This window comes from Balaenoptera acutorostrata, chromosome 19, assembly GCF_949987535.1.
Source record: "Balaenoptera acutorostrata chromosome 19, mBalAcu1.1, whole genome shotgun sequence".
Taxonomy (NCBI): domain Eukaryota; kingdom Metazoa; phylum Chordata; class Mammalia; order Artiodactyla; family Balaenopteridae; genus Balaenoptera; species Balaenoptera acutorostrata.
The window spans coordinates 35812744-35829877 of NC_080082.1; the positions used below are offsets into that span (position 1 = coordinate 35812744).

General features: G+C 38.4%; 1 protein-coding gene across 1 annotated transcript in view; it reads left to right on the plus strand.

The window, feature by feature from the left end:
* Nucleotides 1–17134, plus strand: part of N4BP1 (NEDD4 binding protein 1) — a 44781-nt gene that overhangs the window by 14429 nt on the left and 13218 nt on the right. Inside the window, exon 2 of the mRNA XM_057534162.1 lies at nucleotides 12863–14556. Within this exon, the coding sequence (XP_057390145.1) occupies nucleotides 12863–14556 (1694 nt within the window). The remainder of the gene's footprint in view (nucleotides 1–12862; nucleotides 14557–17134) is intronic.

Consider the following 17134-nt stretch of genomic DNA (forward strand, 5'->3'; position numbering starts at 1 on the left):
GTGTCAGTTCTACACTCATGATAGATGATCTCAAGTTGCTATGTTTTTTAACCATTATGTCTTCCTTATTTTTGCACCTGTGCTGTCAATTATCATTTGCTGTTGCGTGCTCTGCAGGTAGCACCCTATGCTGTTCCTTTTATACTTGCATTCAGCTGCTTCAAACCATATGTGATCTGGGAGACAAGCTGATAAAGTCCCTCAAGTGTGTGCCCATAAATAGGAGGTGGTAGATAGTGAAGAGTGGTGCCAAGAGCCCTTTCCCCAGGTCAAACCTGCGACTCTTGAATAGCCACTTTGATCCTTTCTGGTTTTAGCTATGTTCTGAATGGCAGGGGCTGCCAGGAGCTTCTTTCTGATTCGTGAATTGTTATATAGTTGAGAAGAGCTGAATTTGTAGAAAGTAGAATAACAAATTCATTTTGCCATACGAAAGGGAAGTTACTGTTGTATATATTATATGCTTCTCCCCCGCTTTTTTCTTAAAATCCTGAGTAAAGTAAAACAATACATGAATGCTGCAGGATGGAGGGGAAACAATTTTTGACTAACATTCAAATGTTCAGGTACCAAATACAGCCAAATGCAAATGATGACTACTTAGATCCACAGAATCTTTCTTACCAATACAACTGATGGCCAGACATCTAGAATGCAGTAACACTGTATGCCTGTATACTTTATTGCTCACTCCTAAACTGGAGTATAGAAATCAATTGTTGCTATTAGTAATTTCCCAAGAGTAAATTGTTAATGAAAAAATTGAATCTGAATCTCAAGGGATAATTACTCATTCCTGTTAGGGCACACACAAACAAAAAGGAGTTTTGGATATGTGAAGCTATAACAAGCTCCTAGCACAGCTCTTCCTCAAACCTATGCAGTTAATCTTGCATTAATAGTTTTGGTTATTTGGGGGATAATGTCAGACAGCTGTGCTTGTATTGGGCATTTCTCTGCCAGTCTTCCTAGTGCTTACACAATAGGAGCTCTCCTGAGGCCCTCTATAATCTTGTCATACAGCATCACAGCATGTTATGCATCCACTTTTAAACTTTTTTATTAAAATTAGGAAGTAGGGGGGCTTCCCTGGTGGCGCAGAGGTTAAGAATCCACCTGCCATTGCAGGGGATACGGGTTCAGGCCTTGGTCTGGGAAGATCCCACATGCCGCGGAGTAACTAAGCCCGTGTGCCACAACTACTGAGCCTGCACTCTAGAGCCTGTGAGCCACAACTGATGAAGCCTGCACGCCACAACTGCTGAAGCCCGCGCACCTAGAGCCTGTGCTCCGCAACAAGAGAAGCCACCGCAGTGAGAAGCCCGCGCATGGCAACGAGGAGTAGCCCCTGCTCACTGCAACTAGAGAAAGCCAGCGCACTGCAACTAGAGAAAGCCAGCGCGCAGCAACGAAAACCCAACACAGCCAAAAATAAATAAATAAAAATAAATTTTAAAAAAAAATTAGGAAGTAGGGAATGTAATAAAATAATATATGCACATGGTTAAAACAAATCAAGTACTACTGAGAGTTTTTATTAAGAATAGCAGTCCCTTTGCTTCTACCCCACCCCAGCTTCCTGAAAGTAACTACTTCTCATTGTTTTTAGCTATTTGTTCTGATGTTTACTTAAATAATTATAAATAATATACTGCTATTTCTTATCAATATTAGGCATTATTCACTTTCTTTAAGATAAATGATGAGGCAAAAACGAGGCCCATTTTCTCAATTGCTATGGTCTGAATATTTGTGTCTCCTCAAAATTAATGAATGTTGAAATCCTCATGCCCAATGTGATGGTATTAGGAGAATGGGGCCTTTGTGGGGGTGATTAGATCATGAGGACAGAACCCCCATGGATGAGATTAATACCCTTAGAAAAGAGGCTTCAGAGAGCTCCACTGCCCCTTCCACCATGTGAGGACACAACAAGAGGTCCGCAGTCTGGAAGAGGGCCCTCACCCGACCGTGCTGGCGCCCTGATTTTGGACTTAGAGCCTCCAGAGCTGAAGGAAATATCTGTTGTTTATAAGCCACCCAGTCTGGTATTTTGTTACAGTAGCCCACACAGAGTAAGACACCAACATAGTTTTTTGTTTGTTTGTTTTTTGTTTTTTTTTAGTTAAAGCAAGAAACAGGTTTATATAATTATGACATATAAATACTACTTGTTGCAAGGCCAAGTACTTTATTATATTACATTATGTTCTCTTTCTGGTATAGCTTTTAATTTTTCCTGGGATTTTTATCTGCCCTTTTCTCACCTACTTATGAAATGTGCTTTAAACATCCCTAATATTTTACAAATATTCCTTTACATCTTAAGATATAAATATTCCTTTATATCTTAACTATTCTTTAAGCCTCTTTTTCTGGGAGAACACCCCTGGAGTCCTCTTCCCTCCTCCAGTCAGCTGGTTGCTCAGCTTATCTGCTGCATGGCTAAAATCTGTGGACTTCTATTTGCCACTCTTGGATGGAATTTAGTAATTAATTTATCTCTCATATTTTTGGTGGCCTTCATCTTAAAATAGTTTCTCAAGAAAAAATCCATGGGAGTAATTTTCTCAGCCTTTGGCATGCTAGAAATGTCTTTATTCTGCTCTATATGTGGTATGTAATGTGGCTGTTATAGAATTATAGATTGAAGATCATTTTCCCTTAGCATTTTGAATGCATTGCTACCCTGTTTTCCCCGACCATCCAGACTTGCTACCGAGAATTTGACATTCTGATTATCATTCTTTTATGTGTGCCCTGTTCCCACCCTGCCCACAGGATTTTTCTCTGGTGGGCCTTTAAAAAGTAATCATGCTTGGATATTCTGTGGACCCTTTCAAGGTGGGATCTGGGTGCATTGGCTCCCAAACAAGACTTAATGTAACTTTTTTCACTAATGCATGGGGTCTTATGCATTTTAGTTCCAGGAAATGATTTGTGTTATTTCTTTATTAAGTGCCATTCTGTCTTTTTGGAATGCCAGTTATTTGGATTAGGATATCCTAGATGGACGTTTAAAGTTTCTTTTCTCTCATTTCTTTCTTTTTCTGATACTTTTGGAGGGATTTCTTCCACTTAGTCTTTCGGTTCTTCTATTGACTGTTTTGGCCATCATGTTTGTAATTTGCTAGTGCTCTTATTCTGATTATTTTTTTTCTTAGCATTTTGATATCTGTTTTATGAATTCATTATCATCTTATATCTGTTTGAAAGCAGTAATTAAAATTTTGTTTAAGTTTTCTTTTCTACCCTGCATTACCTACTTTCCTCCAGTTTTTCTCTATTTTGTGTTCTACTTTATTGGTTTCTGTCTTCATATTTGCCAAACTTTCTTCTGACATGGTTTTTTTTTTTTTTTTTAATGTTTCATACTAAATCTGAAAAGCCAGTTGGAAGCCTTGTGGTCTGGGCAGGATCTGTTGATAAGTGGCCTTTACCTTGGATCAATTAGAGAATTAGCCCTTGTTTGAGAGGATTTTTTTTTTTTTGGAAGTCTGTTATCTGGAGAAGAAACCTCTTCTTTCCAGGCTGGCTCACTGTTGCTGGCATTCCACTGAGTGGATGTAATCCACTTTTTCTTATCCAGTGGCTGCATAGTGGTCAGCAGTATTTGACTCCTGTGAATTCAACCATACACTTACTTACGCTAAATAGGCAGCATCATTTACATATTAGCAGGCAGCAGGGAGCAGCTCCAGTTCTGAGTAAGATAGACTCTACCCTGCCAATCCCGTGAATATAGTGATAAAACCTGGACAGAACGCATGGAACAGCTATTTAAGGACTCTGAAAAGTAAACAGTAGCAGGCAGATTGGGAAAGAAAACCAGAATTCACAGTACCACCAAACCAGTGGTGAGTTTATCATTTTTTCCATTGTTATCCCTCAGCCTGAACTCAATACAGCCTAATCTGGAAGTGGAAATGGGCACTAGGGCACAAAAGGAGCACCTGGAGAAGCCCTCTAGTTTTAACTCAAGGGGCAGAAAATGGAGTATGTAATACTGTGCGAAAATCCGTTTTTGTTTTTCTTCATTCCATTGCACACCAGTTTCCAAACAGTCCCATGATGGTGGCAGTGGGAGCTTGCAGGAGCCAAAATTCTGAAGGAGGAGAACCTTCCTCTCTGATTGGTGGGGTTGTGGTTGCAGGAGGATGGGGCCAGTCTCATTGTTTTCTCTCCCTCTCTGTCCTTTGGATGGACCAGGCACAGTTGCAGAAGTGTAAGGCAAAGTGGGGTAACCAAAGCCCCATCTTTCTGACTGGAGGACTGAAAAGAAGAGCCCAGGGAACGAGAAAACACGAGAAAGATGGCAGAGAGGGAGGAGCTCAGGAAAATGACTCCATAAAAGTTGTGTGTGATCTCCTAGGTTCATCCCCAAGCTACACACATGCATGGATCTACTCCTTATCAGCACAACAAAGACTTTGGAGAACAATAGAAAAACCACCATCCAGGTCCCAGATTGGCCACTGGGTATCGCACATGTGGGACAGATACAAATAGCACTGCAGAGGCTTTAAAAACTGAACTGATATTGGGACCACAGCTCACAGAAGACTGGGTACAGCTTGCAGCCTGAATCTAGCTAGGTCAATTACCTGCTAGAACAGAAATGTTGACATTCATCATGGGTTTAAACAAGACACAGAACTCATAATATTCAAAATGGATACAATACAAAATTACTTGGCATATGAAGAATGAGGAAAATATCAAATCTCATGAGAAAAAACAGTGGACACCAATGCCAAGATGACACAGGTGTTGGAATTATTTAACAAAGAATTTAAAACATGTATTATAAAAATGCTCCAACAAGCAATCACAAGTACTCTTAAAGCTAAGAGAAAAATAGAAAGTTTCAGCAAAGAAATAGAAGACATAAAGAAGAACCAAATGGAAAGGTTAGAACTGAAAACTACAATAACCTAAATAACACCTCTCTGGATGAACTCAGTTTTTATTTTTTTATTTTTTTAAAGATTAATTAATTAATTTTTGGCTGCGTCAGGTCTTAGTTGCAGCACACAGGGTCTTTCGTTGCAGCGTGAGGGCTCTTCGTTTTGGCACACGGGCTTCTCTCTCTAGTTGTGGAGTGTAGGTTTTCTCTTCTCTAGTTATGGTGTGCAGGCTCTAGGGTGTGTGGGCTCTGTAGTTGTGGTGCGTGGACTCTGTAGTTTGCAGCATGCAGGCTCTCTAGTTAAGGCGTGCAAGCTTAGTAGTTGTGGCGCAAGGGCTTAGTTGCCCTGCGGCATGTGGGATCTTAGTTCCCTGACGAGGGCTCGAACCCGCATCCCCTGCACTGGAAGGCGGATTGTTTACCACTGGACCACCAGGGAAGTCCCTGAACTCAGTTTTTAAATGGAGATGACAGAGGAGTCAATGAACTTGAAGACAGAACAATGGAAGTTATTTAATCTGAACAAGGTGAGTAGAGGAGAAAGTGTGGTGCTAAAAAAAATATTTGGAGAAATAATAGCTGAAGACTTCCCAAGTTTGGCAGAAGATGTAAACATAATGATTCAAGAAGCTGTGAACTCAAGCATAATAAACTCAAAGAATTCCACACCAAACATGTCATAACCACACTGCTGAAAACTGAAGACACATTAAAAATCATGAAAGCATCAAGACAAAAACACAGTTCAGGGAACAGCAACTACAATGAGTACAGATTTCTCATCAGAAACCATGGAGACCAGAGAAGTGACACAATATTATTTAAGCGGTGAAAGAAAAGGACTGTTAACCAAGAATTTTCTGTCAAGTGAAATGAAAGTGAAATAAAGCATGATAAAGCATTCTCGGTTGAAGAAAACACTAAAATCATTGCCAGTAGCCTGCTGGAAAAGAATTGCTGAAGGAAGTTCTTCAGACAGAAATGATATACTGTATCTGGGTAAATACAATAGATTACTTTCTCCTGTTGAGTTCTTTAAAGTGAGCTAATGGTTGAAAGTTTATGATATCATCTGATAGGATTTCAAATGTATGTATGTGGAATTGATGAGATAGCTGTAACATACAAGAGAGAGCAGGGAGGGTAGAGACTGAGGGTAAAGGAACCCATATGATGGTGGTGTTCTAAAACTTATACCCATAGGAGTTTAAGTTATGGAGGTGACTGAGTGATGGCACGGAGAAGTCAATGCCATTGAAAGAAGATTTTGATTACTTAACATTTCCCAAGACAAGAGGGCATGCCTCACCTTGCAGGGCCATCAGGTTTTTGGCAGGAGGCAGAAGCAGGAGTAAGGGGAAAGGCATAGCAGCGTAAACAGTTTAGGATTGGCTAGTTTGGATAATCCCTGCCGGCTTTGGGGCATAGGGGCTGTCCTTAGTTGTTTGGTACCTGGTCCTGGCTTGATACAGGGCTTGATTTGTGAATTAGATAAGGAGAAGGGGTTGGGGCACAGCACTGTACTCGAAAGGCATGCTCTAAGCAGGCTGGCCGCAACTCCTAGGAATTAGCTAGCTGGGCGGGTAAGTCTCTCCCCAGGTCTGAAAGGCCTCCCAAGATGTCAAAGCATCATAAGATATAGAAAATAAAAAAACATGAATAGTATGGGTGGTAAGGTTTATACATTCCTATTGAAATGATAGACTCTTGATTTTAAGTGGACTGTGAAAATTAAGTATGTAATTGATCGCATGACTACTTTAAAAACTACATAAAGAGATACAGTAAAAAATGCAGTAAATTACATTGTAATACTAAAAAATGTTTGCATAATGCACAAGAAGGCCAGATAGGGAAAAAAGGAATTAAAAATAGGGAACAGGCAGAACAACAAATGGTAGCTTAAATCCAAACTTACCGATACTTTCATTAAAATTAAACAGTCTAAACACACCAATTTAAAAGAGATTATCAGAATGGATTTAAAAAACAACCAAACTGTGTGGTGTCTTCAAGAGACTTATTTCAAATATAATGATATAGGTAAGTTAAAATTAAAAGGAGGGGAAAATATACTGTGTAAACATTAACCAAAAGGAAGCTGGAGTGGCAATATTACTGTCAGACAAAGTAGCCTTCAGAGTGAAGAGAGGGTCTATTTACTGAGAAGACATAACATTGCTAAATGTGTCTATTCCTAATAATAGAGCTGCAAAATAGTTAAAACAAAAACTGGTAGAACTGAAAGGAGAAATTGACATATCTACAGTAGTAGTTGGAGGCTTCAACATGTTTCTCTCAACAGTTGATAGAATCATGAGACAGAAAATCCGCAAGGATATAAGAGAACTCAACACCACCAACCAACCAGGTTCTAATTGATGTTTATAGAACACTCTGCCCAGCAACAACAGAATGCACATTCTTTTCAATGCCCATGGAATGTATATCATGATAGATCATAACCTGGGCATAAAACAAATCTCAACAAATTCAAAAGAACTGAAATCATTCAGAGTGTGTTCTCTGACCACAAAGGAATCAAACTAGAAATCAGTAACAGGAAGATAACAAGAAAATATCCAGATACTTGGAAACTCAACAACAGACCTCTAAATATTAGATAACTTGAAGAGAAATTTTAAAATACATTGAGCTGAAGGAAAATGAAAATAATATATATCAAAATTTGTGAGATGTAGCTAAAGCAGTGCTGAAAGAGAAATATTTTTAAATTTTAAAAATATATTTATTTATTTTTGGCTGCATTGGGTCTTCGTTGCTGCGCATGGGCTTTTCTCTAGTTGCGGTGAGCAGGGGCTACTCTTCGTTTTGGTGTGTGGGCTTCTTATCGCGGTGGCTTCTCTTTGTTGCGGAGCACGGGCTCTAGGCGCATGGGCTTCAGTAGTTGTGGCATGCAGGCTCAGTAGTTGTGACTTGCGGGCTCTAGAGCGCAGGCTCAGTAGTTGTGGCACACGGACTAAGTTGCTCCATGGCATGTGGGATCTTCCCGGACCAGGGATTGAACCCATGTCCCCTGCATTGGCAGGCGGATTCCTAACCATTGCGCCACCAGGGAAGTCGCCTGAAAGAGAAATTTATAACACATATTACATTAAAAAAGAAGTCTCAAATCAATAATCTAAGCTTTCACCTCTAGGAACTAGAAAAAGATGAGTAAAATAAACTCAAAGTAAGCAAAAGAAAGGAAATAAAGAGCAGAGGTCAGTGAAGTTGAAAATACAGAAATAATAAACTCGATGAAACAACAAGCTTGTTCTTTAGGGAAAAAAGTCAGTGAAATTGACAAACTTCAGCAACACTGAAGAAGACTTAAATTACTAATAATCAGGATATCAGCTACAGACCCTGCAGACATCAAAAAGATAAGGAAATCCTACAACTTTACACACGTAAATTTGACAACTTAGATGAAATTAGCCAGTTCCTCAAAAAGTGCAGACTACCATAACTTACCCAATATGAAATAGATAATTTGAATAGACCTACAGCTGTTAGGGAAATTGAATTAATAATTTTAAAATTCTCAAATCACAGCAAGATCCTTTTTGACTCACCTCCTAGAGAAATTGAAATAAAAACAAAAATAAACAAATGGGACCTAATGAAACTTAAAAGCTTTTGCACAGCAAAGGAAACCATAAACAAGACAAAAAGGCAACCCTCAGAATGGGAGAAAATGTTTGCAAACGAAACAACTGACAAAGGATTAACCTCCAAAATATACAAGCAGCTCATGCACCTCAATATCAAAAAAACAAACAACCCAATCCAAAAATGGGCAGAAGACCTAAATAGACATTTCTTCAAAGAAGACATACAGATTGCCAACAAACACATGAAAAGATGCTCAGCATCACTAATCATTAGAGAAATGCAAATCAAAACCACAATGAGGTATCACCTCACACCGGTCAGAATGGCCGTCATCAAAAAATCTACAAACAATAAATGCTGGAGAGGGTAATGTAGATTGATACAGCCACTTTGGAGAACAGTATGGAGGGTCCTTAAAAAACTAAAAATAGAACTACCATATGACCCAGCAGTCCCACTACTGGGCATATACCCTGAGAAAACCATAATTCAAAAAAAGTCATGTACCACAATGATCATTGCAGCACTATTTAGAATAGCCAGGACATGGAAGTAACCTAAGTGTCCATCAACAGATGAATGGATAAAGAAGATGTGGCACATATATACAATGGAATATTACTCAGCCATAAAAAGAAATGAAATTGAGGTATTTGTAGTGAGGTGGATGGACTGAGAGACTGTCATACAGAGTGAAGTAAGTCAGAAAGAGAACAACAAATACTGTATGCTAACACATATATATGGAATCTTTAAAAAAAATGGTTCTGAAGAACCTAGGGGCAGGACAGGAATAAAGACGCAGACGTAGGGAATGGACTTGAGGACACGGGGAGGGGGAAGGGTAAGCTGGGACAAAGAGAGAGAGTAGCTCTGAGATATATACACTACCAAATGTAAAATAGATGGCTAGTGGGAATCAGCTGCATAGCACAGGGAGATCAGCTCGGTGTTTTGTGACCACCTAGATGGCGGGGGCGGGGGGGGGGGGATAGGGAGGGTGGGAGGGAGGCACAAGAGGGAGGGGATATGGGGATATATGTATACATTATAGCTGGTTCACTTTGTTATACAGCAGAAACTAACACAACATTGTAAAGCAGTTATACTCCAATAAAGATGTTAAAAAAAATAAAAATAAAACTCTCATAAAAGGGACTTCTCTGGTGGTCCAGTGGTGAAGACTTTGCGCTCCCAATGCAGGGGGCCTGGGTTAGATCCCTGGTCGGGGAAACTAGATCCCGCATGCCGCAATGAAGCTCCTGTGTGTGACAGTAAAGACCCTATGTGCTGCAACTGAGACTCGGCACAGCCAAATAAATATTAGAAAAAAAAATTCTCATAAAAGAAATCGCTGAGCCAAGCTGTTTCACTGGAGAAGTCTACAAAGTGTTTTTAAAAGAGTTAACACCAATTCTGCACAATGTCTTCTAGAAAATACAAGGGCAGAGAACACTCCTATATTCATTCGTAATCAGTATTTTCCCGATGCTAGAACCAGACAAGGCAGTACAAAATATAGCAAATAGAATCCATCAATGTATAAAAAAATTATACATCATGACCAAGTGGTGATTATTCCAGGGATAGAAGGCTGGTTAAATATTGAAAAATCAGTTAATGTAATCTATCATACTAATAGGCTGAAGAAGTGAAATCATAACATGATTACATCAATTGATTTAGTAAGGCATTTAACAAGTTTCAACGCTCATGTTTCATGTTTATGCTCCTAGAAAAGTAGGAATATAGGGTAGCTTCCTTAATTTGATAAAGAATATCTATAAAAAGTTTAACTTAATGGTGAAAGATTGAATGTTTTCTCCAAAGACTGAACAAAAGCAAGCATGTCAGCTCTCACCACTGCTTTTCAGCACAGTGCTGGAAGTTCTACCAGTACAATAAGGCAAGAAAGTAAAAGGCATATAGGTCAGAAAAAAAACCAAAAGGAAATGACATAATTGCATAGAAAATCCCAGGGTATCTAGAAGAAAAAAATCCTAGAATTAGAAATACGATCAGCAGGGTCACAGGATATATGATCAATATACAAAAATCAATTGTATTTCTATTTATTAGCAATGAACACATAGGAACCAAAATTAAAATGCAGTGCCATGTTCAGTTGCTCAAAAAAATGAAATACTTGGGTGTAAACCTCATAAAACGTGTATAGGACTCAAAATGTGTATGCTCAAAACTATAACACAGTGATGAAAGAAAGCAAAGATCTGGAGAAATGGAGAGACATACCATGTTCATGCATCAGAAGAGTCAGCAGATGTCATTTGTCCTCAAATCAATGTGCAAGTTTAACATAATTGCTAAATAAGATTATGCTAAAATTTGATATGGAAAGGCAAAGAAACTAGAATAGCTAAAAATAATTTTTAAAAGAAGAATAAAGTGGGAGCAGTCATTGTCCAATTTTAAGACATCAGATAATTATAATAGTCAAGACTGTATGGTATTGGTGAAGGGATAAATTCATAAGTTGATGGGACAGAATAGGAAACCCAGATATAGACCCACACAAGTTTGGCCAACTGATTTTTGACAAACAGGCAAAAGCAATTCAATAGAGAAAAGATAGTCTTTTCAGGAAATGATGAATGCTAGAGCAACTGGATATCCATAAGCAAAAAATGAACCTCGAACAAAGCCTCGCATTTGATAACAAAAATGAACTCAAAATGGATTATAGATTTAAATGTAAAACTTTTAGATGCTAACACACGAGAAATCTTTGGGACCTAAGTCTTAGTGAAGAAAAAACCAATAAATGGGCTTCCTTAAAATCAGAAACTTTTTCTGTCACAAAAGAGGATGAAAAGACAAACTATAGATTAGGAGAAAATATTTGCAAGCCACTTACTTGACAAAGGTTCATTCATACCGCCAAGCCCATAGATATTCCACGTTTATCCAAAAGAACATAAGAGAGTAAAGAACTCATGACTGAACATTATTATACTGCGTGGGTTGAGCTTTTCCCCTTGATGTTTTCCTTGTATTTCTGGTGTTTCATCTCCTTGTAGGAATCTTGTAGTTTGAAATGTGTAAACAAGGAATATGTACACATTTGTATATAAATTCTAGTGGAGGACATGTGGCCATTATAACAGCAAGTGTACATAGTAGGTGCAAGTTTGTAAAGCCTCATTGTAACCGGTTGCACAGGTTGAACTTTTCTAAATAGCACCATTTTGGATAACGCCATTCTGATTTTAGTGTAACGTATCGATCAGATATCGCCAGGCTCATTTCTTACAGATGTCTGTCCAGAAAGCTCTCACTGATAATTTGAAATAACAGTGTTTATTATTTAGTAAGCACGTGTGAGACACTATTGTCAGAACTTTACATTTATTATTTCTTTGAATTTCCTCAGAACACCTGAGATTGCACTAGCCTCTCTCTCTTTCACTGTTGCAGAAACTGGGCTCAGAAGGGTTAGGTAACTTGAGCAAGGTCACCAGTTGCATGGCTGGAATTTGAGCCTAGGAACTGGCTCCAGTGCCCAGGTTATTAACAAGTATGCTCCACTGTTGGTCTGAGTGCTTTTTGCACGTTTATTTGATTCACACTTCAGCCTCCAGTGGCAGCCTAATTGCTTAAGAACCCAGTTCCCTTTTTTACCTCCTTCAGGCCTCTTTCAACACCAAATTTCACTGGAAACCGTAGCTTTATATCTGAGAAAGGCAGTACTCTTCAGCATTCTATGGTTCTTTATATTTAGATCTACATGTAAATAGTCTGGTCTTTCTTGGAAAACAGACGTAAAAGTATATAGGGTATGTACATTGTTCCAGCCAGCTAGAAGAACTTTTTTGTTAAACTGATCTTGTTTTTAAATGCCTTCAAAAAAATCAGTCTGTTTCATCTGGAAACAATAGTAGCAAAACAAAAGTCAAGGTTTGTTCTGGAGTAAATCATTTGATTTGATTATCTTCTCTCTTAATTATGTCATAGTAGTAATAAATGACTAGTAGCAAGCAAAGATGTTTATTCTTTATAGACATAAATAAATCCAGTCTTGTCATTATCCACTGTGCAGCTGGGCAAACTCCTAAGATCACATTGCAAGACACACTATTGAAAATGTTACAAATACCTACTTTTTAGACTTAGATGCAAAGTTTTAGTTCCTCTGAAAACAATTAAGTGACTTATATATGTTATTTTAAATATTTCAGTTAAAACGTGGTATTTTTTCCAAGGATATTAGCATGCTTTTGACTTTTGTGCAGCTTGATATTTGTAATTTCATGTGTAACATAGTAATGTGCTGTAAGGAGCTTTTGTAAATTGATCTAATTTCTTATTTTCTCTTTACAGGAATATATTAAAGGAATCTGTGAACCCGAACTAGAAGAAAGAGAATGTTACCCCAAGGCCATGCACTGCATTTTTGTTGGGGCACAGAGCCTGTTTCTGAAGAGCTTGATTCAGGACACCTGTGCTGATCTCTGCATTCTCGACATTGGTCTTCTTGGCATCAGAGGAAGTGCCGAAGCTGTGGTCATGGCTAGGAGTCACATTCAGCAGTTTGTAAAGCTCTTTGAGAATAATGAGAACCTACCCAACAGCCAAAAAGAATCAGAGGTAAAAAGGGAATTTAAACAATTTGTTGAAGCTCGTGCAGACAGTTACACAATGGACTTGTTGATTTTACCCACTTCCTTGAAAAAAGAACTTTTGGCACTCACCCAAGGTGAGGAGAATCTATTTGAAACAGGAGATGATGATGTAATTGAAATTAGAGATTCTAAACAAACAGAGTTTACACAGAATGCTGCCACAGGGCTGAATATTTCCAGAGATGAAATTGTTTTGCAGGAAGAGGCAAGAAATAAAGCTGGGACTCCTGTTTCTGAGCTTACAAAACAAATGGACACAGTCTTTTCTAGTTCACAAGATGTACTTTTTGTTCCAATAAATGGTGTAACGCCAGATGAAGAGGCGCTTTCCAAAGACAGAGTTTGTCACAAGAGGAGGTTTTCTGATTCTGAAGAAAGGCGTACCAAGAAACAGTTTTCTTTGGAAAACGTTCAAGAGGGAGAGCTTTTACATGATGGTAAGACATTAGCTGGAAGTGTAATCATTGACCTATCTGATTCTTCTACTGATGCCGAAAATTTAAGTCCAGATGTAAAAGACACTACTGAGGAAATGGAATACAACATCCTTGTAAACTTTTTTAAAACCATGGGCTATTCCCAAGAAATTGTAGAAAAGGTCATTAGGGAGTATGGGCCATCTACTGAACCATTATTACTCTTGGAGGAAATTGAAAAGGAAAATAAAAGATTCCAAGAAGACAGAGACTTTCCACCTGGTACTGTGTATCCAGAGACCAACAGAACCAAAAATAAAGGTGTTTGTAGCAGCATAAATGAACTTACAGCAGATTCCACTCCAAAGAAAACACAGACTCACACACAGCAAAATATGGTAGAAAATTTTTCTCAGTTACCATTCAAAGTAGAATCGAAACCATGTACCTCAAATTGCAAAATTAATACTTTCAGAACAGTGCCAATAGAACAGAAACAAGAAATCTGGAGTTCAAATCAGAACTACATTTGTAATATAGACCTTGAAACTGATGGCCTTTTACCCTCTCTAGCCCCTTCAAGTCCCAAAGAAATTGTCAATTTTGTTTCAAGAGGAGCTTCAAGTCACCAGCCCAGAATTCCAGTTTTTCCTGAAAATGGTGTGCAGCAGCAAGCAGAACCCTTGCTTCCAAATAATATGAAGTCTGCCTGTGAAAACCGCTCGAGGTGTTGTACCTCTCCTCAGTCTAAACCAAATTGTCCACCCCTTTCTCCACCAGTGCCGCTGCCCCAGCTGTTACCTTCAGTTACCGATGCAAGGTTGGCAGGACCTTCTGAGCATATCGATTCCTCAGTTACTGGGGTTCAAAGATTTCGAGATACTCTGAAAGTACCCTACAAGCTGGAATTAAAAAATGAACCAGGGAGAACGGATTTGAAGCACATTGTTATAGATGGGAGCAATGTTGCAATTACGTAAGTCCATTCTCTTCAAATTATAGTTTTCAATAGGCCTCTTAGCCATGTCTCAGAATTGCATGTGTTTGTAGGAACTATCCTGTGCGTCTGTGTAGTTGACCTATAGCCTTAGCTGACAAAAAGAAAGAAGAAAACAGCTGATTGGGGAAGTTTTGTTATTCCATCCTCTGGCATCGTATAAACTTTCTTCACTCTGCTGAACCTGTATTTCTGAGAGCAAGGAATGATAGAAAACTTGCCTTTTCACATTGCATTTCCCAGTAATAAGCAGTAAAGAGACTTTTAAATCCTTAGGTTCTTAATGCCATGAACACCATTAGGTTTTGAATACGAGGATGAAGCTTAAGACAAAAAAGATTTTTTCTTTTTATGTACAGCATGCCAGGTCTTTAGCCATGTATGTGCAGGGATAATAGGTGTGATGTACTTCTGTTATACTTTTGTTGATAGAGTGATAGCAATTTCCTTTCTAAGGAAATTCTTCAGTTTGAGCTTCTTTATGGGCCTCTGCTCCTACTAAAAGTTTGTATATTTGTTTTTAGTAAAAGGAGTTAAATGATCGTTTCTATTTAGCCTGTCTTGGAACCCTCTTAGGATTCTGATTTTATACTTCCAGTGTGGGATTGGATTTGTTCTCTAAGGGGCGGTTTGATATAGTGACTAAGGAGAGTTTGGGGGTCAGAGAGTCTCCACCTCACTGTGGACCAGCTGTTTGACATCAGGCGGGTTTCGGCCCCCTGAGTTTCACTTGCTACAGCCTTTTGCCCTGTCCTAAAGGACATCTTTATCGCGCCATTTCAACAACTGCTAGGTGGTCTCCCTCCGGTTTTCAAAACCAGTCACTCCACTGATTTTGAAGAAGTCTTCAAGGTTTAGCATTTAAGTAGCTGCAGTTCAAGAAAAGGGGCACCTGGACATGGAATGAAGTCATTGAAATACAGTTGGCCCTTTAACGATGGACATGGAATGAAGTAGTTGAAATACAATTGGCCCTTTAACGATGTGGAGTTAGGGGGCACCGGCCCTCTGCCCAGGCAAAGTAACTTTACCATTCAGCCCTCCATAAAGCTGTTCTGCGTCCTTGGATCATACAGTACTGTAGTATTTACTACTGGAAAAAATAATCCACGTTTAAGTGGACCTTGAAGTTCAAACCTTGTGTTGTTCAAGAGTCAGCTGTACTTTTCTGAATTGCTGAATGTTTATGTGACCTCTTTCCTAGGAGTTCTAAAAGATCAGTTAATCCCCTGATTTTTCAGGAATACTTGATAAAATTGAAAAATAAAGTGAATTTTATTATTAAAATACACATTTATTATGTATTCATTATTTTTTGTTTTTTGATTTTTTTGGTTAGAATTTTCGAAGAAATTCACAAGATAATAGGATGAATTCTGTGTTGGTTTCATTTGGGATTCCCATGTGCCCATCACGTACATGGCCCGTCTTGTTTCATCGTTTCAAACATTGTTTCACCTATACCCCCACCTGCTGCCTTTCACCCATTTTGAAGGAATTCTCAGATATTTCATTTCCATCTATAAATATTTTAGTATCTATTTTTTAAAATACAGAGATTCTTTTGATTTTTATTTTTTTGAATGGTGCTGAACTTTGCTGTCAAAAAAAGAAGAAAATGCCAGCATTTCATATGTTAAAGTTTGAATATAGGCAGTAAAAATGTGTAATATACTTGTCTTCATTTCCAAATAATACTGTTTATTGTCATTTCACTTTGTTTTTTGGCAGTTCTTTTGGGGGAAACCCAGCAAATGACCCACAGCTGCATAGCATTATCTAAGTAAAAATGTAAAGTGCAATTTCAATCACTCATGGTCCAAGCCCCACAGTAGTTCCTCCGTGTTACAATTTCTTGAGCCAAATGATGATATAAAATTTAGGTCACGATTATGAGTAATATTAATCCTTTCTCATTTTTCTGTGTATGGAGAGATTTCCCAAATTGGTGTTCAAAGACTAAGAAATGCAAATTAAGGTAGAATGAGCAGTGATAATGACACTTTTAAAAAACCTTTTTGTGGTAACTAGTATATTTCTCAAAGGGGTCGCTATTGGAATTTAGAGTGGCACTGGCTATCCAGGACAGGGTGTTTTGCATATCTATCTAGTCCCTCCTACTTTGCCCGTACTGCCCCCCGGCCATTGTGACACCCCAAAACAGTGTCACATATTTCCTAACACTCTTCAGTACAGTACCATTTCTTTTGAAAACCGCTGAATTAGTGCACTAAGGGAAACCACAAGCTGATTATTTGAGAGAGGATTTCGATTAAGGTGTCTCAACTTAAAAGCAACTCTTTTACAAAGGATGTATTATCCTAAGAAGACAGACTTATACTTAATTCGATGTAGATTGATCTGAAAATATCAGTAATTAAAATTAACTCTTATTCTGGGAAGAAACTGTTTAATGGGTACAGGGTTTTATTTTGGAGTGATGGAAATGTTTTGGCATAAGATATAAATGGTGGTTGCACAACATTGTGAATGTACTAAATGCCACTGAATTGTTCACTTTAAAATGATTATTTTATGTTATGTGAATTTCACCTTA